The 24,922-nt window shown below is 42.6% G+C and overlaps 1 protein-coding gene and 1 long non-coding RNA gene across 2 annotated transcripts; both read right to left on the bottom strand.

The window, feature by feature from the left end:
- Positions 1-182: 182 nt before the first annotated feature.
- On the bottom strand, positions 183-17,531 carry LOC100653486 (5'-AMP-activated protein kinase subunit beta-2). The gene is made up of 9 exons (XM_021588846.2): positions 17,374-17,531; positions 17,165-17,249; positions 9,199-9,388; positions 8,751-8,902; positions 8,526-8,619; positions 3,762-3,876; positions 2,946-3,079; positions 2,727-2,795; positions 183-2,575 (listed from the first exon to the last, which is right to left on the bottom strand). Exons 3-9 carry the CDS (start codon positions 9,355-9,357, stop codon positions 2,498-2,500), a joined length of 801 nt encoding a protein of 266 aa, XP_021444521.1. The 5' UTR covers positions 9,358-9,388; positions 17,165-17,249; positions 17,374-17,531; the 3' UTR covers positions 183-2,497.
- A 5,942-nt stretch (positions 17,532-23,473) lies between these two features.
- LOC110508367 lies at positions 23,474-24,879 on the bottom strand. The gene is made up of 3 exons (XR_005040226.1): positions 24,571-24,879; positions 23,929-24,258; positions 23,474-23,681 (listed from the first exon to the last, which is right to left on the bottom strand). It is a non-coding gene; the product is annotated as an uncharacterized LOC110508367 (long non-coding RNA).
- Between the last annotated feature and the right edge of the window lie 43 nt (positions 24,880-24,922).

The raw sequence follows: 24,922 nt of genomic DNA, 5'->3' as shown, positions 1-24,922 counted from the left end.
TTGTCACAACTTTTGGCGTTATAGGGGTGTCTGTACAGAGCAGGGTAAATGTACAGACATCTCCACATTTACTGATTCTGTTGATGCTTTTTCTATTGAATATGTTCTACAGCTAGGCCAGATAGAACACAGTCAGCCACATCAAACATCCGTCAGAGACACTACTTAGGCACGACTGATACTTTAGAGTCAACATGTCTCCCCTTTTTATTTGCAAACTGAAACAACCTTCTACAGTACTTGGCTTACAATGATGCTGCAAAGCATTTTGGAGAAGAAAAAAACATGTTAGCTAACAGATAAAAAATTCAAGTTTTGTTTTTACCTAATCAAGTTCCAGAATATCACATATCGTTCACTGAGTGTACAAAACATTAGGAACACCTGCTCTTTCCATGACAAACTGACCAGGTGAATCCAGGTGAAAGCTATAATCCCTTATTAAATCCACTTCAAATCAGTGTAGGTGAAGGGGAGGAGACCGGTTAAAGATGGATTTTTAAGCCTTGAGACATTGTGTATGTGGGCCATACAGAGGGTGAATGGGTCTGACAAAAGATTTAAGTAGCTTTGAGCTGGGTATGGTAGTAGGTCCCAGGCACACCAGTTTTAGTGTGTCAAGAACTGCAACGCTGCTGGGTTTTACACGCTCAGCGGTTTCCTGTGTGTATCAAGAATGGTCCACCACCCAAAGGACATCCAGCCAACTTGACACAACTGTGAGAAGCATTGGACTCAACATGGGCCAGCATCCCTGTGGAACACTTGACAGCTTGTAGAGTCCATGGCCCTGCCCTGACGAATTGAGGCTGAGGGCAAAGCGAGGTATAACTCAATATTAGGAAGGTGTTGCAGTGTATCGTCTCAGAGTGAGCTAGCTATGGCTTTCAGTAATAATTTCTTTACTCAAGTTTTTTCAAATAAAATCTCATATATATATTTATATTCTCTTTGGAGTATATACCTACATATCAGCCCACATTGATTACTGGTATCACAAGCAACAGGTACAGTACTCTAACAACGTACAAATATGAAATGGTGTATGGTCAAACATTTGAAGTTCGATTCACAGAACACTCAAATTTAACAATCTTGATGAAAGTAAATTACGCTTTTCCACATTCCATATTGGCCATTTTATACTTTACTGAATGACATTTTGAATCTTGATTGAAATCCATATTGGCCATTTTATACTTCACTGAATGACATTTTGAATCTTGATTGAAATCCATAAAATCCACCACATATTCTACAGTAACTGTTCGTACTAGACATTCAAATGCTCCACAACATTCAAGACAAACCAGTATTTGGGAGTGTAAGCTATAAATATGGCACACAGACAAATAGATTCCTATTGGATAAATAGAAAATGGGCTAGAGAGAGAAACACGTAGCACAGCCATTTCTGTATCTAAGGCCTAGAAAATGCAGCTTGGACACCGAGGTCCAACATAAAGCTACTGAGCAATATTTTTCCGTATACCTGCATAGTTAAAAGCTTATGTCAACAGTCCTGCTTAAAGCATTTGTTGGAGACGCATGGATGGGTAACTCAAGTGCTTGCATCACCGTGTCATAAAGACATAAAGCACTAAGCACAGGTCTACAGCCACGGCCCAACATTCCCCAACGAGAACCCCTCGTTAATATACTCTAATTAATACGAGGCCTCTACAGTAGTTTAAAGGGATTTTCACATTTTTCAAAAGTGTGAATCATATCCCAATGAGCACAGACGTCCTAACATTGAAATGACGTGGAAACAAAGTTGATTTGGCCAGTGTGATAGGCTTAAACGGGCTTTACGATATTATTCCCATCCTTTGTTATACTTTGACTTCATTATAATTCAGTTCAATTTACAGCCTATCCAATTGCATATCATGGTTCGATTAGTGGTCATCGACCCATTGGGACCAAACCAGGAAGAACCTGCAGTTACTCCAGTCATGTCCAACTACTGTATTAATATGGAGAAAGAATGGGAGTGTACCATAATCCAACCAGCGACATTCAACGGCCCTCTTTCCCTGTTCATATCTTTTAAAAGCTCATTTAATAAAACATCATCTTGATTATATGCATTTCCAAGATCCATCAGGACTTTTCTTCAAACCTTCATGTTTTTAATGGAACTAAATGTTCTTTCTACACGCCCACATGCAAAGAAGTGCTCCACGCAAACACACACAGTAGTCTCCTTCTCAGTCCCTTTTCTTATCGCTATCAAACTGTGAATGCTAAGTATTTTCCCTTGTGAGGGTCACACGCTGAGACTCAAATGAAACCCTATTCCCCATCGAGTGCTTTACTTTGAGCCCTTTGTGGAGCCCTGTAGGTCACTGGACAAGGAAAAGGGTGTCCTTTGAGATTTGCCCCTAGTCTCATCAGTAAACTGTTAGTTTAGTGCAATCTCAGCTACACGATGGTTAAACCCAGTACAGTGTTAACATGCCGCCCTCTAGCACTCTGCACCTACACAGACAGGTTAGATGGGCTTGTAGAGCAGAGATGTGACGTACTTCTTCTTATATCTGTGAGTCGCACTGAGCACCATCACGCCATCCTGAGGGAGGGGAAAGGGAGTGAATGTGTGAGTGAGACAGATAGATCATGTAAAGTAATACATTACTAATGCTATGTTATGAAAGGGACTGTTAATCTATAAGTAGTGCAGTAAGAAGTGGGATGGGGCTGTTGATGCCCTCCTACTGTACCTTTATTGAGAGAGCATAAAGGTGGTTGAGCATCACGTGGTTGGGTTCAGGCAGCAAGGCTGGGTCGCACTGTAGGAGAGGGAAAGACGGAAGACGAATGAGCAATCAAGAAGTTTCCAAATGTGTGTTTACCACACGCCGATGTGAGAGAGAGAAAGAGAACAGAGAGCAGGAGAGAGAGATAGAAAGAGAGGGAGACTGAGGAAGAAAGAAATTTACAGAGATGTTGGTGTCCTTGTTGAGGATGACTTGGAGGAGGTGTGGGGGGAGGATGGGCGGGGCTTTGAAGCGTTCCTCAGGCCTAAACATGTACTGCTCCTGTCCATAGGGCCCTGGAGGGGAGCTGGACAGATCTAAGAAGACACAATAACACACACAAACACACAGCATGACATTCATATACTCTCAAAGGGTGACACTGATTTTTTGTGTTTTCACCAACTTACATAACTTATCCTAAACACCTGCTCATGATTAATTCTACAACGGGTTGGTCAAAACAAGCATTGTGATTGGTTGAGAAGCGTTCTAAGCCATACTAAAAAAGCTGTTTATTACGGGTAAGCCTATGACACAAGAATTAGAATCTTGTTTTCTGTTCCATCTGAAAAATCCCTGCTCATCATCTGTCCCATCAGCTCAGCCAGCCAATTCATTAACATGATCTGCAACGTAAAAGGCATCTACACATTATTGGGGGGGGTTGTACAAATGTTTCTGTCTGTCTCTCGGCATTTGCAACATAGTTTCAATGTTAAAACTCGATCTCCACTGTCCTATTCAGAATGATCGTTTCAGGACAAGACTGGCATATTTTCTCATCCAGTCAAAATCATGACTCATCATAATGTTTATGGGTATATACTAACATAAACGTCAATAGAAAAGCAGGTCAAACTAAATGAAACGCAACTACTTTGCTGTTCTTCTAGCTGCACGGTTTGACGTGACTGTGTTAGCCTTGGCAGATCTTGGTCAGCACAATGCTATGCTTAACCCAAGAGGGACAACAGAGGATTTAGAGCGCCTACTGACCTGAGGTGTCGGTGGACTCCAGAGAGTCCACCTGCAGAGCATCGAACACCTCAAAGTCCGACTGCTTCACCTCGATCAGGTTGTTGATGGTGCCCAACTGGCTGGTCACCACTGGCTGCGGGAGGGAGTGTTATAGCAGGGTTAACCAGGGCTTATAAAGAGTTAATAACAAAGACAGTACAACTGGATCACCAAAACACATGACTGCAGGAGGGAGTGTTATAGCAGGGTTAACCAGGGCTTATAAAGAGTTAATAACAAAGACAGTACAGCTGGATCACCAAAACACATGACTGCAGGAGGGAGTGTTATAGCAGGGTTAACCAGGGCTTATAAAGAGTTAATAACAAAGACAGTACAACTGGGTCACCAAAACACTGGCTGCAGGAGGGAGTGTTATAGCAGGGTTAACCAGGGCTTATAAAGAGTTAATAACAAAGACAGTACAACTGGGTCACCAAAACACTGGCTGCAGGAGGGAGTGTTATAGCAGGGTTAACCAGGGCTTATAAAGAGTTAATAACAAAGACAGTACAGCTGGATCGCCAAACCACTGGCTGCAAATGGCCATTTTCTTTTGGGGGGGGGGGGGGATACGCCTGGGTTGCGTCTCAAAAATGACATGGAAATAAGTCAAGTCACTGACTTTATCCTGCTATCCCTGTCACGTTTTTGTACTGTGTGCATATGTAACTCAGTTGGTAGAGCGCATGGCACCTGTAACGCCATGGTAGTGGGTTCGATTCCCGGGACCACCCATATGTAAAACGTATGCACGCATGATCCAAAGCAACTTACAGTGATGCGTGCATACGTTTTACGTATGGGTGGTCCCGGGAATCAAACCCACTACCTTGGCGTTACAAGTGCCATGCTCTACCAACTGCAGACATCTCAGAACAAATTAGTCAGGATTATTCTTAAACTTCCAGCACTTACGCATCTTGACTGTTCCCACTTTGAAAGCCTTAGATGGCTCAAGGTAGAGGAGCCTCTCAGATTAAAATGTGTCTTGTACATAAGATTGTCCACAGTATGGTCCCCAGGTACCTACAGTGCTTTGCAAAAGTATTCACCCCCCATGGCATTTTTCCTATTTTGTTGCATTACAATAAATAGATTTTTATTTGGATTACATGTAATGGACATACACAAAATAGTCCAAATTGGTGAAGTGAAAAGAAAAAAATTACTTGTTAAAAAAATTATAAAACATAAAAAAAAACAGTAAATTGGTGCATGCATATGTATTCACCCCCTTTGCTATGAAGCCTCTAAATAAGATCTGGTGCCACCAATTACCTTCAGAAGTCACATAATTGGTTAAATAAAGTTCACCTGTGTCAAGTGTCACATGATCTGTCACATGATCTCAGTATATATACACACCTGTTCTGAAAGGCCCCAGAGTCTGCAACACCACTAAGCAAGGGGCACCTCCAAGCAAGTGGCAACATGAAGACCAAGGAGCACTCCAAACAGGTCAGGGACAAATTTTTGGAGAAGTACAGATCAGGGTTGGGTTATACAAAAATATCAGAAACTTTGAACATCCCACGGAGCACCATTAAATTCATTATTAAAAAATGGAAAGAATATGGCACCACAACAAACCTGCCAAGAAAGGGCCGCCCACCAAAACTCACGGACCAGGCAAGGAGGGCATTAATCAGAGGCAACAAAGAGACCAAAGATAACTCTGAAGGAGCTGCAAAGCTCCACAGTGGAGATTGGAGTATCTGCCCATAGGACCACTATAAGCCGTACACTCCAAAGAGCTGGGCTTTACGGAAGAGTGGCCAGAAAACCTCATAGCTTGCTTAAAAAAAAAAAATAAGCAAACACGTTTGGTGTTCACCAAAGGGCATGTGGGAGACTCCCCAAACATATGGAAGAAGGTACTCTGGTCAGATGAGACAAATGTAGCTTTTTGGCCATCAAGGAAAACATTATGTCTGGCGCAAACCCCACACCTGTCATCACCCAGTTCCTGCCATTGTTTTTCATCGGCAGGAACTGGGAAGCTGGTCAGAATTGAAGGAATGATGGATGGCGCTAAATACAGGGAAATTCTTGAGGGAAACCTGTTTCAGTCTTCAAGAGATTTGAGACTGGGACAAAGGTTCACCTTCCAGCAGGACAATAACCCTAAGCATACTGTTAAAGCAACACTCGGGTGGTTTAAGGGGAAACATTTAAATGTCTAGGAATGGCCTAGTCAAAGCCCAGACTTCAATCCAATTGAGAATCTGTGGTATGACTTAAAGATTGCTGTACACCAGCGGAACCCATCCAACTTGAAGGAGATGGAGAAGTTTTGCCTTGAAGAATGGGCAAAAAGCCCAGTGACTAGATGTGCCAAGCTTATAGAGACACACCCCAAGAGACTTGCAGCTGTAATTGCTGCAAAAGGTGGCTCTACAAAGTATTGACTTTGGGAGGGTGAATAGCTATTCACGCTCAAGTTCTGTTTTTTTGTCTTATTTCTTGTTTGTTTCACAATAAAAAATATGTTGCATCTTCAAAGTGGTAGGCATGTTGTGTAAATCAAATGATACAAACCCCCCAAAAATATATTTTAATTCCAGGTTGTAAGGCAACAAAATAGTAAAAATGCCAAAGAGGGTGAATACTTTTGCAAGCCACTTTAAGTAACTACTTTAACTTGGTACGAGATAACCATAACTATTCCACTACAAGGAGTGAAACTGACTTCCTTTTAGGTGTAAAAGTGGTTTGGGGAAACTTTTTCATACTCAGAATAGTCTTCCAAATAATCTGAAATGTAGAACCTCGAAATGTAGTTTCAAGTTCTCACTGAAAAAATGGCTAAATAGTAGCAAGTTTCAAAAGTGAGTCGTAAGATTATAGTACGTGGCTGAGAAGGAAATGCCTGGGATTGCATATAGTATTTTGGTGCCTGTTGTTTATCATATTGTGATTGTCTTGTATATATTAGGAATGTAATGTTTTATATATTAAGGGTATGTCCATAGTTGTTTATTAGGCAAGGGAATTGCACTAGTTATCTCATGTTATAAAACAAACAGTCTGCCATTGTCTGTTGCCATTACAATTGGCGCCTAACCTTGTTGCATTCCCCCTTCCCCTTCAGAAGGACCACAATGGACATAAGCTGTTAAGCTTTATATTATTGTCCTTGATGATTTTCTTAAATTGTATGTGGAGGCGTCAGCGGCTGGAGCACCCTTATGTATGGATATAAATAATTGTCAAATAAATTAAATCAATCAACCAACCCCTTGAATTTACGCCTTATTCTAAAATTGATAAAAAAAATAAAAACATTCCCTCATTGATCTACACACAATAACCCATAATGACAAACCAAAAACAGGTTTTTAGAAATGTTGGCAAATTCATAAAAAGTAAAACATTGAAATAGAACATTTACATAAGTATTCAGACCCTTTACTCAGTACTTTGTTGAAGCACCTTTGGCAGCGATTACAGGCTCGGGTATTCTTGGGTATGACGCTACAAGCTTGGCACACCTGTATTTGGGGAGTTTCTCCCATTCTTCTCTGCAGATCCTCTCAAGCTCTGTCAGGTTGGATCAGGAGCGTCGCTGCACAGTTATTTTCAGGTCTCTCCAGAGATGTTCGATCGGGTTCAAGTCTGGGCACTGGCTGGGCCACGCAAGGACATTCAGAGACTTGTCCTGAAGCCACTCCTGCATAGTCTTGGCTGTGTGCCTAGGGTCGTTGTCCTGTTGGAAGAATAACCTTCGCCCCAGTCTGAGATCCTGAGCACTCTGGAGCAGGTTTTCATCAAGGATCTCTCTGTACTTTGCTCCATTCATCTTTCCCTCGATCCTGACTAGTCTCCCAGTTCCTGCTGCTGAAAAACATTCCCACAGCATGATGCTGCCACCACCATGCTTCACTGCAGGGATGGTGCCAGAGTTCTTCCAGATGTGAGGCTTGGCATTCAGACCAAAGAGTTCAATCTTGGTTTCATCATACCAGAGAACCTTGTTTCTCATGGTCTGAGATCCATTTAGGTGCCTTCTGGAAAACGCCAATCAGGCTGTCATGTGCCTTTTACTGACTAGTGTCTTCCGTCTGGCCACTCTACCATAAAGGCCTGATTGGTGGAGAGCTGCAGAGATGGTTTCTCCCATCTCCACAGAGGAACTCTGGAGCTCTGTCAGTGACCATCAGGTTCTTGGTCACCTCCCTGACCAAGGCCCTTCTCCCTTGATTGCTCAGTTTGGCTGGGCGGCCAGCACTAGGAAGAGATTTGTTGGTTCCAAACTTTTTCCATTTAAGAATGATGGAGGCCACTGTGTTCTTGGGGACCTTCAATGCTGCAGAAATGTTTTGGTATCCTTCCCCAGATCTGTGCCTCGACAAAATAATGTCTCGGAGCTCTACGGACAATTCCTTCGACCTCATAGCTTGGTTTTTGCTCTAATATGCACTGTCAACTGTGGGACCTTATATAGACAGGTGTGTGCCTTTCCAAATCATGTCCAATCAATTAAAGTTACCACAGGTGGACTCCAATTTGTTTGTTTTTAATAAACCTGCTTTCGCTTTGTCATTATGGGGTATTGTGTGTAGAATGATGAATTATTTTTTTTTTTTATCCATTTTAGAATAAGACTGTAACGTAAGAAATGTGGAAAATGTCAATGGGTCTGAATACTTTCCGAATGTACTTTATATGCATTTTTTACTGGAAAATAAAATCAATCAATCTAGTAGTCTACTTTAGGCCAGAGCCCTATGTAGGGTTTACCTCTGAGGGGTCATGGACCCACTGTCCGTCCACAAAGAACTTGTACTGGTGCTCTCCCTCTGGCAAGTCCAGGATCGCTACAAAGTCATTGTGGCTTGGGGGGGGGGGGAAATCTGTGTTAATGTACTATTAAATGTGTCAAAATGGTGTCACTAATAAAAGGTAGTATATGAGTAATACAGTGTATCAGACCTTATTGGTAAGCCAGGGCCTCTCCTCTCCTACCTCTTATTGAGGGGGATCTTGTTGCCCCAGTTGTTGAAGGAGCCCGCGATATAGACCTCCTTCCCTCCTCCGGCCCAGCGGATGACTGTAGGTCTGGATTGAGGCCCCGTCTTCACCAAGTCATCCAGGTCAGGCTCCTCCTTGTCCGACGCCTGAGGGGAGAATCAGCTGAAATCACAACGTGGGAATGACAGGGTCTAGGTGTTCTTAGCTCTTGTTCATGGCGTCTACGTGCGACCTGGACCTGAGCTAAGGTGGCGTCATCTCCTTCAAATGGGCTGGACATTTCCCCCCACCTACATCTGTTTCCACACTCCTAAAACAGATTACATCCAACTGGTTTCATTACAACTTTTTGATGGGTTAGGGTAAAGGTTGGAGGCTACTGTGAGGGTCTTCACAGCCCTCCATAAAATAAATCTGATGATCCAGTGCAGTGCTGAGGTACCTTGGAGGACCCCAGTCCGTGTGTGTTGAAGATGTTAGGATCGTCTGTGCTGTCCACCATCTTGCTGGGCTCATGGTCTTTGTCGCTGCCTCTGCTGTCTGATCGATGGGCCTTAGCACCATGGCGATCACCGGACATCCGGTCACCTGTGTTACCCATGATCCTTCACTCAGTCTCCAGCCAGGACAAGCTGAAAGAAAACATACACAGTCATCATCACCCTTAGCACACGCTCCAGCAGGTATATTTCACTGGTCATCCCCAAAGCCAACACCTCCTTTGGCTGCCTTTCCTTCCAGTTCTCTGCTGCCAATGACTGGAATGAATTGCAAAAATCACTGAAGTTGGAGACTTATATCTCCCTCACTAACTTTAAGCATCAGCTGTCAGAGCAGCTTACTGATCGCTGCAGCTATACACAGCCATCTGTAAATAGCCCATCCAACCAACTACCTACCTCATCCCCATATTTGTTTTTCTGCTCTTTTGAACACCAGTATTTCTACTTGCACATCCTCATATGCACATCTATCACTCCAGTGTTAATTGCTAAATTGTAATTACTTTACCACTATGGCCTATTTATTGCCTTACCTCCTTACTTCATTTGCACACACTGTATACAGATTTTTATATTGTTATTGACTGTACGTTTGTTTATCCCATGTGTAATTCTGTGGTTTTTGTCGCACTGCTTTGCTTTATCTTGGCCAGGTCGCAGTTGTAAATGAGAACTTGTTCTCAGCTGGCCTACCTGGTTAAATAAAGGTGAAATAAATAGAACAATCATCACCACCATCTTATAAACAAGACATAGCTTGCCACCCACACCAACCTCTGAGCATTTAGGGTCATTCCAGGTCATTTCAGCAAGGCATGACAACCACCATCGCAGAGTGTTCTGAAATTATTTCTGTACTTAGAAACAGATCAAATAAGCATTCAGGGAAACATTATTTTGTTAAGCTAAAATATTGCACACAAATTGTTCATTTTAATTTAAAGGATTCATATAATATTCAAATCATTATAGTACTTAACATCCGATTTGGACCAAACTTTTCAAATGCAAACTTTTTAGCATTTGTGGCAATAAATTCAATGCATGTCAATGGTACCTATATTAGCATGTTCATGCTTCATATCCAAATCATCTATTCGTAACATCATTGAGTTACACAATCCATTTTTAGATACTTTAGGATGATTTGGACATGAACTGTGAAAATGCTAATATTAGGTACCACGGAATTGCATTGGATTTGTGACACAATGTTAAAAGGTTAGAATTTGAAAGAGTGTCCAGAAACAAAACCAAAGCATCTGTTGCTGTCATACCTGGTCCATAGACTGCTTACAGGGTAGGAAAACCAATATGTCATTTTGTAATCACCTAATTGCAAGAAAACCTCCATCTAGTGGTCAGAACCTGGTAATATCAGGATGTAGGATGGGACAAAAACCCAACAACTAATGACTCATTTCTCTGAACAGGTTAAAAAAAACATAACCAAATTCAATGAGAGTACATTATATAGGATAAAGAAATAAAACTCTGGGCCGCAGCCCTGTACTACTTGTCAGACATAGAGAACTGATACTGTATACTCATTGTTGGGGTAGTATTGGCATGGAGTGTGGCTTTTGAGAATTTATTTGGATTCCTCATTTCTAACTCACTGTTAGAAAAAAGTTTGGTCCAAATCGGATATTTGGTACTATGTTTATTGAATGTTACATGAATCCGAGAACAAACAAAAAATTGCCAATTAGGGTGCAATCAAAAATGATTTTTTAACAAAATAATGTTGCAGGAATGCTTATCTTATCTGTTTTTCTTACAACTGAAACATTTTTCAAAACAATTGGAGACGGTGGGTGTTGAAATTCACTTTATTGTACTTGTTGAGGTAGAACAACCCGGTAGGGCTCCTGAGTGGTGCAGACACCCTGGTTCGAATCCAGGCTGTATCACAACCGGCCGTGATTGGAACTCCCATAAGGCGGAGCACAATTGGCCCAGCGTCGTCCGGGTTTGGCCGGGGTAGGCCGTCATTGTAAATAAGAATTTGTTCTTAACTGACATGCCTGGTTAAATAAATAGATAAAGGTCAACAACAAAAGTTAACAGAAATACAAAATAAAACATAGAATGCATGATGTAGGCCTAGACCTCTTGAACTGAAGTGGAAGCAGCTGAGAGACCAAAGAAGGGGACTGAATGTTGAAAAGGCCAGTGCAGTCAAAAACATGATTTTCCTGTGCTTCATATAAACTCAGCGAAAAAAGAAACATCCCTTATTCAGGACCCTGTCATTTAAAGATCATTCGTAAAAATCTAAATAATTTCACAGATCTTCATTGTAAAGGGTTTAAACACTGTTTCCCGTGCTTGTTCAATGAATCATAAACAATTAATAAACATGCACCTGTGGAACTAACAGCTTACAATTAAGGTCAGAGTTATGAAAACTTAGAACACTAAAAGAGGCCTTTCTACTGACTGAAAAACACCAAAAGAAAGACCAGGGTCCCTGCTCATCTGTGTGAACGTGCCTTAGGTATGCTGCAAGGAAGCATGAGGACTGCAGATGTGGCCAGGGCAATAAATTGCAATGTCCGTACTGTGAGACGCCTCAGACAGCGCAACAGGGAGACAGGGTGGACAGTTGATCGTCCTTGCAGTGGCAGACCACGTGTAACAACACCTGCACAGGATCGGTACATCCGAACATCACACCTGCGGGACAGGTACAGGATGGCAACAACAACTGCCCTAGTTACACCAGGAACGCACAATCCCTCAATCAGTGCTCAGACTGTCCGCAATAGGCTGAGAGAGGCTGGACTGAGGGCTTGTAGACTTTTGGTAAGGCAGGTCCTCACCAGACATCAAAGACAACAATGTCCCCTATGGGCACAAACCCACCGTTGCTGGACCAAACAGGACTGGCAAAAAGTGCTCTTCACTGACGAGTCGCGGTTTTGTCTCACCGGGGGTGATGGTCGGATTCGCGTTTATCGTCGAAGGAATGAGCGTTACACCGAGGCCTGTACTCTGGAGCGGGATCAATTTGAAGGTGGAGGGTGCGTCATCGTCTGGGGTGATGTGTCACAGCATCATCGGACTAAGCTTGTTGTCATTGCAGGCAATCTCAATGCTGTGCGTTACAGGGAAGACATCCTCCTCCCTCATGTGGTACCCTTCCTGCAGGCTCATCCTGACATGACCTTCCAGCATGACAATATCACCAGCCATACTCCTCATTCTCTGCGTGATTTCTTGCAAGAAAGGAATGTCAGTGTTCTGCCATGGCCAGTGAAGAGCCCGGATCTCAATTCCATTGAGCACGTCTGGAACTAGTTGGATCGGTTAATCGGAATGGCCGATTAATTAGGGCCGATTTAAAGTTTTCATAACAATCGGAAATCTTTAACCTTTAACTAGGCAAGTCAGTTAAGAACACATTCTTATTTTCAATGACGGCCTAGGAACGGTGGGTTAACTGCCTTGTTCAGGGGCAGAACAACAGATTTTTACCTTCTCAGCTCAGGGATTCAATCTTGCAACCTTAAGGTTAACTAGTCCAACGCTCTAACCACCTGCCTCACGAGGAGCCTGCCTGTTACGCGAAATCAGTAAGAAGCCAAGGTAAGTTGCTAGCTAGCATTAATCTTAATCAATCATAACCACTAGTTATAACTACACATGGTTGATATTACTAGTTTATCTAGCGTGTCCTGCGTTGCATATAATCGATGCAGTGCGCATTCGCAACCTGCATATTTAGCTAAAAGAAATCCAGGTTAGCAGGCAATATTAACCAGGTGAAATTGTGTCACTTCTCTTGCGTAGTATGCAACAACAGGAATATTTAGATTTATGGATGCCACCCGTTAGATAAAATAGGGAACGGTTCCGTATTTCACTGAAAGAATAAACGTCTTGTTTTCGAGATGATAGTTTCCGGATTCGACCATATTAATGACCTAAGACTCACATTTCTGTGTGTTATTATGTTATAATTAAGTCTATGATTTGATAGAGCAGTCTGACTGAGCGATGGTAGGCACCAGCAGGCTCATAAGCATTCATTCAAACAGCACTTTCGTGCGTTTTGCCAGCAGCTCTTCGTTGTGCTTCAAGCATTGCACTGTTTATGACTTCAAGCCTATTAACTCCAGAGATTACGCTGGTGTAACCGATGTGAAATGGCTAGCTAGTTAGCGGGGTGCGCGCTAATAGTGTTTCAAACGTCACTCGCTCTGAGACTTGGAGTGGTTGTTCCCCTTGCTCTGCATGGGTAACGCTGCTTCGAGGGTGGCTGTTGTCGTTGTGTTCCTGGTTCGAGCCCAGGTAGGAGCGAGGAGAGGTACGGAAGCTATACTGTTACACTGGCAATACTAAAGTCCTTATAAGAACATCCAATAGTCAAAGGTATATGAAATACAAATGGTATAGAGAGAAATAGTCCTATAATTCCTATAATAACTACAACCTAAAACTTCTTACCTGGGAATATTGAAGACTCATGTTAAAAGGAACCACCAGCTTTCATATGTTCTTATGTTGTGAGCAAGGAACTTAAACATTAGCTTTCTTACATGGCACATATTGCACTTTTACTTTCTTCTCCAACACTTTGTTTTTGCATTATTTAAACCAAATTGAACATGTTTCATTATTTATTTGAGGCTAAAATGATTTTATTGATGTATTATATTAAGTTAAAATAAGTGCTCATTAAGTATTGTTGTAATTGTCATTATTACAAATAAATTGTAAAAAGAATTGGCCGATTAATCGGTATCGGCTTTTTTTTGTCCTCCAACAATCGGTATCGGTGTTGAAAAATCATAATTGGTCGACCTCTAGTGAGGACTAGGGCCATTCCACCCAGAAATGTCTGGGAACTTGCAGGTGCCTTGGTGGAAGAGCAGGGTAACATTTCACAGCAAGAACTGGCAAATCTGGTGCAGTCTATGAGGAAGAGATGCACTGCAGTACTTAATGCAGCTGGTGACCACACCAGATACTGACTGTTACTTTTGATTTTGACCCCCCCCCCCCCCTCTTTTGTTCAGGGACACATTATTCCATTTCTGTTTGTCACATGTCTGTGGAACTTGTTCAGTTTATGTCTCAATTGTTGAATCTTGTTATGTTCATACAAATATTTACACATGTTAAGTTTGCTGAAAATAAACGCAGTTGACAGTGAGAGGACGTTTATTTTTTTGCTGAGTTTATATTCCCACACTATGAGGTTGGAATAATACTGTGAAATTGATAATGCCATTTTAGTGTAAGAGCTGTTTGAAAATACAGCCTGAAACTCCATCCCTGTTTGTTGGGATGGAGATTTGGCCTGCCTGGTGACATCACCAGGTGGTAAATTAGTCAACAGACCAATAAAAAAAGAGAGTTCCACTTCCAAACCTCTCTGTCAATAACAGCTAGTTTTCAGTTTTACCCTCCCCACTCAGACCATTCCCAGTCAGTCCATGCTAAATTCTTGCTTGAGAAATAGCTATTTGCTAAGAAGAAGAAATAGCTATTAGCATGTTTTATTTTTTTTTCATTTTAATTTAAAACAACCACAGTAAGGGATGGATCGAAATATACAGAATGTTTACCTGGAGGAAAATGTAATTTGTAATTGATGAAATGTCAATATTTCTCAGTGTTTTAGAATGAGTTGCTTATTAGGCTATATATCGATGCCTGCCTGATGCTTCCCTTGATCTGTGATTCTCCACTCGGCATTTCCAATATCAAGTGCGCCTATAGGCTATTTAGCGTGGTCTCAATCAAATGAGCCGTAGCCTATGGGCTATTTAGCGTGGTCTCAATCAAATGATCCGTAGCCTATAGGCTATTTAGCGTGGTCTCAATCAAATGATCCGTAGCCTATAGGCTATTTAGCGTGGTCTCAATCAAATGATCCGTAGCCTATGGGCTATTTAGCGTGGTCTCAATCAAATGATCCGTAGCCTATGGGCTATTTAGCGTGGTCTCAATCAAATGATCCGTAGCCTATGGGCTATTTAGCGTGGTCTCAATCAAATGATCCGTAGCCTATGGGCTATTTAGCGTGGTCTCAATCAAATGATCCGTAGCCTATGGGCTATTTAGCGTGGTCTCAATCAAATGATCCGTAGCCTATAGGCTATTTAGCGTGGTCTCAATCAAATGATCCGTAGCCTATGGGCTATTTAGCGTGGTCTCAATCAAATGATCCGTAGCCTATGGGCTATTTAGCGTGGTCTCAATCAAATGATCCGCCTATAGGCTACGAAGTGCATGCTTGGAGAAGCACGGAGCAAAGTTATATTTATTGATTAAGCTATTCATTCACTTTCTGTACAATAGAAGATGTTTAAAACCAGACAGCTTTTAGGTAAACACTTGTGACCTTCTCTCATTAGGTTAAACCACAGAAGAAGAGTAGCCAGCAGTGAAAGCTTACATTTCTCTACATCAGTAGGCCTTCTCTGTCTGGGGTGGAAAGGTAGGCCTAACTTTTGAAAGTATGCTCAGATTCCTACTAAGTTTCAGATTTAATTATTTGCAAACAGGGAGTGTTTAGTTCCAAACAAGACGCACTGATTTGTCCTTGGATACATATCATATGAACACACACACGTAGGTTTACCTCTCTGTCCATTCTTATCCTGTAACTTTGGTCATTTGTGTGGTATTAAATTTTTAAAAATATGTTCATGCAATGCTTTTACCACCACTCTTGTCCACGGTGGTCTTCGAACCCAGAACCTTCTGGCCCGCAGCCCTATCAGAATTCCTGCTTTGCCATGTAATGCTTACAGGACGAGTACAGTAAAACTGCATATCTAAGGCTCTGGTCTGTCCAAGAAGTGAGGGTAAATGGTAGACATGCTCTCTGCTATCCACTTCATGTTTTCATTATTATTCTGGGTGTAGGGGAGGTTCACTTGTTTTGTTTGTTTTAGCGTTCAGGGAGGGTTTAGGTCAAATATATTTAGCTGAAGGGAGGGCCATACATTTTCATTTCAGAGGTCTGATTTTCTCCATATAACCCTTGTTATAAATAAGTACTTAAAAAAGGTGCAATATGAAGAAATCACTCCACCATTTCCTGGTTGCTAAAATGATAACAGTTCGCATAATTTCAGTTTATAAGGAACAATGATAGAGAATCATTGATAGAGAATCATTGTACCATCTAAACCGCTGTGAAATATATTTTCAATGACCAACAAAATGTATTTTCAGCTTCTTGAAGCTGGTGTAGAAAACCGAAAATAAAGTAAACAAAATTATGTATTTAAGAATGGGAAGGGTAGAAATAGCACACATAGAACTGATCTACCACTTCTTAGACTTGCTATCAATGAGAATAACAGATCTATAACTCACTTTTCTATGTGAATTTGGTTGGGTTACATATTACAGTTTTAATTATTACACAGAAATTATTTGATACCGAGATAAAAACGGATACATTGGACTTTTAAGCAAAATGTTTTGCATTTTCATTTGTGCAACCCTGTCATTTGCATAACTAGCTAGCTATACAGAATAGCCAGCAAATCTGCGAACAATCATTGTCTAAAGTTGGCGATAATGGTAACAGCTGAATATTGACTGTACTTAGCTAGCTAACGTTAGCTGCAACATAAATAGAAGCGCTCTGCTTGGCCCACCAGCTGTCTAGACACTTCTGACAATCATCAAGTCGGTCTTGGATTTGCTGCTCCAAAATAACGAAGAAACTAACTTGAACGACCAAGCAATCTGGCAATTATTATAGTCTACAGATCAAGTTCAATTGCTCCCTGATCGCAGCAGGGAATAGTTTTAGCTGGCTCAACACCTTTCGTGGGCTAGGCTATACTTAGGGTGTGAAATGTCAACACATGACATTATGCTAACATCATGACACCACATTTTAATCAATCGAGTCTGTATGTGGCAGTTACTCACCAAATTACACGATTTGGAGTTTGTTTACCACTGAGTCTTCCTCTTCAACAACATCAACATTCTTCTTCACAATGCGTATCACCAACTACGGATACACCACAAGGAAAAACTATACATACATTGGGACAAATAGAGAAACACGTTTCTTGAACTGAAAAGGTGATACACGTACACCTAACCTGGGCCCGGTTTCCCGAATTTAGGCTTACGAGTGTTTTAACGATGCATCTTTCCTTCAACAGTCGAAGATGGATCATGCTTTTCCCAAAACACTGCGCAGAGAGAAAACACCACCCAGAGAGAGCGGTCGCTGTGCGTCATTGGAGCATGTTTCGATACTGATAGGATAAAAACTTTTAAAAACGCAGCACTGCTTTCACCATATAATTATTTCACAATACTGCACGGATCAGCTCTTAGAGAAATATTACCACATATGGCAGTTTATTCTAATGACCCAATAAAAATACACTAAATACACTGAACGATTTGGCACATCATTGCGCAGATTATAAACAAAACAATCTTGGCTAAGGTGAGTAAGCGTGTTAACCCTCGCAATGCTGCCGGCCAAACGGCATCCCTAGCAGCGTCCTCAAAGCCTGCGCAGACCAGCTGGCTGGTGTTTACATACATATTCAATCTCTCCCTATCCCAGTATGTTGTCCCCACATGTTTCAAGATGTCCACTATTGTTCCTGTACCCAGGAAAGCAAAGGTAACTGAACTAAATTACTATTGGCCCATAGCACTCACGTCTGTCATCATGAAGTGCTTTGAGAGACTAGTCAAGGATCATATCACCTCTACCTTACCTGACACCCTAGACCCACTACAAAACGCATTCTGTCTGTACTGGGTCTGAAGTTCAAATGCATGCAGATGATACAGTGATATATGTGCATGCAAAGAGCAAACAACAAGCTGCACAATAACTCACTACTGTAATGGTCCAGGTTACAAAGTGGCTCAGTGACTCTTGTTTGCATCTCAATGTGAAAAAAACAGTTTGCATGTTCTTCACAAAGAGGGCAACAGATGCTACTGAACCAGATGTCTGTGTATCAGGGGAGAAGCTCCAGGTGGTATATGATTTTAAGTACCTTGGCATCATACTCTCTTTTAAAAAGCATGTGGATAAAGGTCATTCAGATAACCAAATTCAACCTAGCTAATTTCCGATTTATACAAAATTGTTTGACTACAGAGGTAGCGAAACTGTACTTCAAATCTATGATACTTCCCCACTTAACATACTGCTTGACTAGTTGGGCCCAAGTTTGCTGTACAACATTAAAACCTATTCAGTCCGTCTACAAACAGGCTCTCAAAGTGCTTGATAGGAAGCCCAAACGCCATCACTGTTACATCCTCAGAAAGCATGAGCTCCTGAGTTGGGAAAATCTTGTGCAATACACCGACGCATGTCTTGTATTCAAGATCCTAAATGGCCTGGCTCCCCCTCCACTCAGTATTTTTGTTAAACAGAAAACCCTAACATATGGCAGCAGATCCACAAGGTCTGCCATGAGAGGTGACTGTATTTTCCTTAAGGAAAAGCACCTTTAGTAAATCTGCTTTCACTGTGAGAGCTTCCCATGTCTGGAATACACTCCCATCAGACACACATAACTGCACCACCTATCACACTTTCACAAAATGTATGAATACATGCCTAAAGGTCAATCAGATTTGTGATCATAATCCCTAGCTGTGTATTGCCGCTTTCCACGTTGTCTGTAGCTTGTGAGGTGTGGAAACACTGTTGCTTTTATGAATTTTGTCTTGCTGCTTTTTGTTCTGTTGCTCTGTCTGTATGCTACGTCTTGCTTGTCCTATGTTGCTCTGTTGCTCTGCGTGTGCCCACTGCTCAATGATTGTCTATATTGTAATTGTTTTTAAATAACCTGCCCAGGGACTGCGGTTGAAAATTAACCGGCTGGCTAAAACCTGCACTTTTACTGAAATGTTGATTAATGTGCACTGTCCCTGTAAAAATAAAATAAACTCAAACTCAATTTGCTTACCGCCCCAATAGATCCACAGACGATGCTATCACACATCTGGACAAGAGGAATACCTAAGTAAGAATGCTGTTCATTGACTACAGCTCAGCCTTCAACACCATAGTACCCTCCAAGTTCTTCATTAAGGTACAACTGGGTCCTGACCTTCCTGATGGGCCGCCCCCAGGTGGTGAAGGTAGGAAACAACACCTCCACTTCGCTGATCCTCAACACTTGGGCCCCACAAGGATGCGTGCTCAGCCCCTTCCTGTACTCCCTAATCACCCATGACTGCGTGGCCACACACGCCTCCAACTCAATCATCAAGTTTGCAGACAACACAACAGTAGCAGGCCTGATGACCAACAATGACGAGACAGCCTACAGGGTGGAGGTGAAAGTCCTGGGAGTGTGGTGCCAGGAAAATAACCTCAACCAACAGCAACAAAACAAAGGAGCTGATTGTGGACTTCAAGAAACAGCAGAGAGAGCACACCCCAATCCACATCGATGGGACCGTAGTGGAGAAGGTGGAAAGCTTCAAGTTCCTCGGCGTACTCATCACTGACAAACTTAAATGGTCCACCCACACAGACAGTGTGGTGAAGAAGGTGCAACAGCGACTCTTCAACATCAGGAGGCTGGAAAATTTGTCTTGGCACCTAAAACCCTCACAAACTTTTACAGATGCACAATTGAGAACATCCTGTCGGCTGTATCACCGCCTGGTACGGCAACTGCACCGCCCGCAACCACAGGGCTCTCCAGAGGGTGGTGTGGTCTGCCCAACGCATCACCGGGGCAAACTACCTGCCCTCCAGGACACCTACAGCATCCGATGTCTCAGGAAGGTCAAAAAGATAATCAAGGACAACAATCATCCGAGCCACTGCCTGTTCACCCCATTATCATCCAGAAGGCGAGGTCGGTACAGGTGCATCAAAGCTGGGACCGAGAGACTGAAAAACAGCTTCTATCTCAAGGCCATCAGACTGTTAAATAGCCATCACTAGCACATTAGAGGCTGCTGCCCTGTACATAGACTTGAAATCACTTGCCACTTTAATAATGGAACACCAGTCACTTTAATAATGCTGAAATATTTTGCATTACTAATTATACACTGCTCAAAAAAATAAAGGGAACACTCAAATAACACATCCTAGATCTGAATGAATGAAATATTCTTATTAAATACTTTTTTCTTTACATAGTTGAATGTGCTGACAACAAAATCACACAAAAATGATCCATGGAAATCAAATGTATCAACCTATAGAGGTCTGGATTTGGAGTCACACTCAAAATTAAAGTGGAAAACCACACTACAGGCTGATCCAACTTGATGTAATGTCCTTAAAACAAGTCAAAATGAGGCTCAGTAGTGTGTATGACCTCCCTACAACGCCTGGGCATGCTCCTGATGAGGTGGTGGATGGTTTCCTGAGGGATCTCCTCCCAGACCTGGACTAAAGCATTCGCCAACTCCTGGACAGTCTGTTGGTGGATGGAGCGAGACGTGATGTCCCAGATGTGTTCAATTGGATTCAGGTCTGGGGAACGGACGGGCCAGTCCATAGCATCAATGCCTTCCTCTTGCAGGAACTGCTGACACACTCCAGCCACATGAGGTCTAGCATTGTCTTGCATTAGGAGGAACCCAGGGCCAACCACACCAGCATATGGTCTCACAAGGGGTCTGAGGATCTCATCTCAGGACCTAATGGACCCAAAGAAATGCCACCCCACACCATGACTGACCCACCGCCAAACCGGTCATGCTGGAGGATGTTGCAGGCAGCAGAACATTCTCCACGGCGTCTCCAGACTCTGTCACATCTGTCACGTGCTCAGTGTGAACCTGCTTTCATCTGTGAAGAGCACAGGGCGCCAGTGGCGAATTTGCCAATCTTGGTGTTCTCTGGCAAATGCCAAACGTCCTGCACGGTGTTGGGCTGTAAGCACAACCCCCACCTGTGGACGTCGGGCCCTCATACCACCCTCATGGAGTCTGTTTCTGACCGTTTGAGCAGACACATGCACATTTGTGGCCTGCTGGAGGTCATTTTGCAGGGCTCTGCCAGTGCTCCTCCTGCTCCTCTTTGCACAAAGGCGGAGGTAGCGGTCCTGCTGCTGGGTTGTTGCCCTCTCCTGATGTACTGGCCTGTCTCCTGGTAGCGCCTCCATGCTCTGGACACTACGCTGACAGACACAGCAAACCTTCTTGCCACAGCTCGCATTGATGTGCCATCCTGGATGAGCTGCACTACCTGAGCCACTTGTGTGTGTTGTAGACTCCGTCTCATGCTACCACTAGATTGAAAGCACCGCCAGCATTCAAAAGTGACCAAAACATCAGCCAGGAAGCATAGGAACTGAGAAGTGGTCTGGTCACCACCTGCAGAACCACTCCTTTATTGGGGGTGTCTTGCTAAATGCCTATAATATCCACCTGTTGTCTATTCCATTTGCACAACAGCATGTGAAATTTATTGTCAATCAGTGTTGCCTCCTAAGTGGACAGTTTGATTTCACAGAAGTGTGATTGACTTGGAGTTACATTGTGTTTTTTAAGTGTTCCCTTTATTTTTTTGAGCAGTGTGTGTACAGTGGAGCAAAAAAGTATTTAGTCAGCCACCAATTGTGCAGGTTCTCCCACTTAAAAAGATGACAGAGGCCTGTAATTTCCATCATAGGTACACTTCAACTATGACAGACAAAATGAGAAAAAAATTCCATAAAATGCCATTGTAGGATTTTTTATGAATTTATTAGCAAATTATGGTGGAAAATAAGTATTGGCCAATGATTATAACAGTGATCCTGATCCAAACATTCATTCATACATTGTGCCCCTGGGCCTGAGAGTTCAATATGTAGATACATGTTAGAAGGCTAATGTTAACTAGCTAACGTTGCCCATGAAAGGAAGTTAGGCTCGCAAGCATGCATTTTAGCCAGGTAACCTAGGAAAACAAAAAATAAAAGCCTGATATGTATGATGGCGTGATAGACACTTTCGTCAGCATGCAAAAGAGGAGGATGGCATTGGCGTTTCTCTATAAGTAGGGTGGGTAAACAGGTTTTTTCTACTTGCATGAATGTGCACACACACGCACAAGCACACAAAAATGAGAACCATGGACAGCCACATCATATTTAGCTTACGTTTGGACTAAATTGTTTTTGGTATCTTTTAGTTGTCACTGTATTAGACTGAGCAGAGGGGGTTTGATGATGTTGAAATGGTGCTGGAATAGAGGAGGCAGCTCCTGTTTTCTTTGCGACTTGCGGGAACATTGTCAGAGCAGAAGGAAGCAAGTTTTCTTCCAGGACAACCTTGTATGTGGCTTGATGCGTCCTTAACAAAGACAAATCTGCCCGATTCCAGCCTTGCTGAAGCACCCCCAGATCATCACCGATCCTCCACCAAATTTCACAGTAGGTGCGAGACACTGTGGCTTGTAGGCCTTTCCAGATCTCGCAACCTATGTGAAATTTGGTGGAGGATCGGTGATGATCTGGGGGTGCTTCAGCAAGGCAGTGCTCTACAGCAAGACAATGCTCCATGCCACACAGCCAGGTCAATCAAGGTGTGGATGGAGGACCACCAGATCAAGACCCTGTCATGGCCAGCCCAATCTCCAGACCTGAACCCCATTGAAAACCTCTGGAATGTGATCAAGAGGAAGATGGATGGACACAAGCCATCAAACAAAGCTGAGCTGCTTGAATTGTTGCACCAGGACTGGCATAAAGTCACCCAACATCAATATGAAAGACTTGTGGAGAGCATGCCAAGACGCATGAAAGCTGTGATTGAAAATCAGGGTTATTCCACCAAATATTGATTTCTGAACTCTTCCTAAGTTAAAACATTAGTATTGTGTTGTTTAAAAATGAATATGAACTTATTTTCCTTTGCATTATTCGAGGTCTGACAACTTTGCATCTTTTTTGTTATTTTGACCAGTTGTCATTTTCTGCAAATAAATGCTCTAAATTAGAATATTTTTATTTGGAATTTGGGAGAAATGTTGTCAATAGTTTATAGAATAAAACAAAAATGTTAATTTTACCCAAACACATACCTATAAATAGTAACCAGAGAAACGGATCATTTTGCAGTGGTCTCTTCATTTCTTTACAGAACTGTATATCACGGTCGTAATGCACATGAACTAACAGGATTTATAGAGCAAACAACGCAATTATCACAACACATAGGTTGTAATATGGCTTTTTTTTCTGGCTTCCCCAGTGATTCCACCCAAACACCGCTACTCCCAACAGAACAGTTGTATTATTCATTTGTATCCTTTATATAATAAAAACATATCCTCTGCTAAATATCATCCATACAAAATGCGGTTGCCTTTTTGTCTGAATGTAGTTCACAAATGCCAGTTAGTGAGTGGATGTGGAGGAGCCATGACCATGTTGAGTGTGTCATTGGATGGTGTCACACTTCGCGCAATCCGTCCATCTCCAGTAGGGTCATCTTTTGTACGCTTTGGGAGGTTCATGAAAAGTAAAAGAGACATGAAGTCCTTCATTATTTCATATAAATAAGGAACTTACAATGAATGACTGAATCAATAGACCACGGCATTTGTAACGTGTTTTGGAGAGTACTCTAGACCAGCAGAAGCATAGCACCAATGGAAAACTTGTGTGGTTATTTCCCCTAACAATACCAATTACACTCACAGTTAAGGTCTCATACCAGACACAGAGAAAAAAGCTAAACTTACTAACCAACAGTCCAGTCAAAGCCTTGGTGAAATAGCGAAAGCCTTGCCTGACTTTACATTTGGACATCTTGCTCTTTTTGACATCATCTCCGGACACATCAGGTTTGGACTCCCTGCTCCCCTTGACGACCTCATAAATGGTTGGCAAAGAGAATAATGACGCTGATGAAGGTGTTCGATTGATGTCACCACCGGCCTCTCCGGCTGTAATCATATGTCGAGACCAGTCTCGCCTCAGGGCCTTATCTGATTGGGTAGAGGCCAGAGGGGATCCATCCTCATTGGCAGACTGGGAGCATGATGACCGCAGTCAAGTGGACCTCTTCCTGGGAATCTAGGTGCAGTCAAGGGGGAAAGTAGCACATCACAGTTCTACAGCTCATGTAGGATTCTGATATAAACATAGTATATCTTCAGAGGCGCAGGGTTTTCACACATATCTATGCTGACAAACTAGCGATCAACAGCTTGGAGAACCACAGGGTGTACAAGGTTTTGTTTAAAGCCCAGCACTAACCAACCTGGTTCAGCTAATGAAGGTCTTGATGATCAGTAAAATCAGTTAGTGCTGGGTAGGAACAAATGCATACTCTGTCAATCTCAAAGTCTAGGGTTGGAGACCACTGGTCCCTTCTCTGACCAGTACCTTCATCTCTTGGAGATCCTCTGCGATAGAGTGGAACTTCTCAGTGAATGTGTCCATCATGGCTTTGGCTTGCTCATGGCGTTCCCTGGCACTGGAGACCCTCTCCTTCCGGTCTGTGGCCTCCTCATCATCACTGGTCCCAGGGGACTCCAGCTCCCCCGGAGCTATAGGGACAACTGGGGTCATCACTGCCCTGCTTCTGGAGGAGTGGGAATAGGACTGAGAGGTAGAGAACATGTAGACAAGGCATTGGGTTTACCAGTTATGTGTTAGGACTTTCTGTTGATTATTCTATCAAAGTTGTGTTTTGAGCTTAGACGCCTAATACATTAACTGAGACGCATTTCATTCA

This window comes from Oncorhynchus mykiss, chromosome 28 (genome assembly GCF_013265735.2).
Source record: "Oncorhynchus mykiss isolate Arlee chromosome 28, USDA_OmykA_1.1, whole genome shotgun sequence".
Classification (NCBI taxonomy): domain Eukaryota; kingdom Metazoa; phylum Chordata; class Actinopteri; order Salmoniformes; family Salmonidae; genus Oncorhynchus; species Oncorhynchus mykiss.
Note: the sequence above shows the minus strand (reverse complement) of the source record. Positions and strands in the feature narration are given on the sequence as shown.

What these genes read in the sequence shown, in the direction of transcription:
- LOC100653486 (XM_021588846.2), bottom strand. Translation starts at nt 9,357, where the DNA reads ATGGGTAACACAGGTGACCGGATGTCCGGTGATCGCCATGGTGCTAAG. An exon ending in GGAGTCCACCGACACCTCAG is followed by an intron (nt 3,080 to 3,761) that starts GTCAGTAGGCGC and finishes GTGTCTTCTTAG; the next exon opens with ATCTGTCCAGCTCCCCTCCA. An exon ending in TTTATGCTCTCTCAATAAAG is followed by an intron (nt 2,576 to 2,726) that starts GTACAGTAGGAG and finishes CCCCTCCCTCAG; the next exon opens with GATGGCGTGATGGTGCTCAG.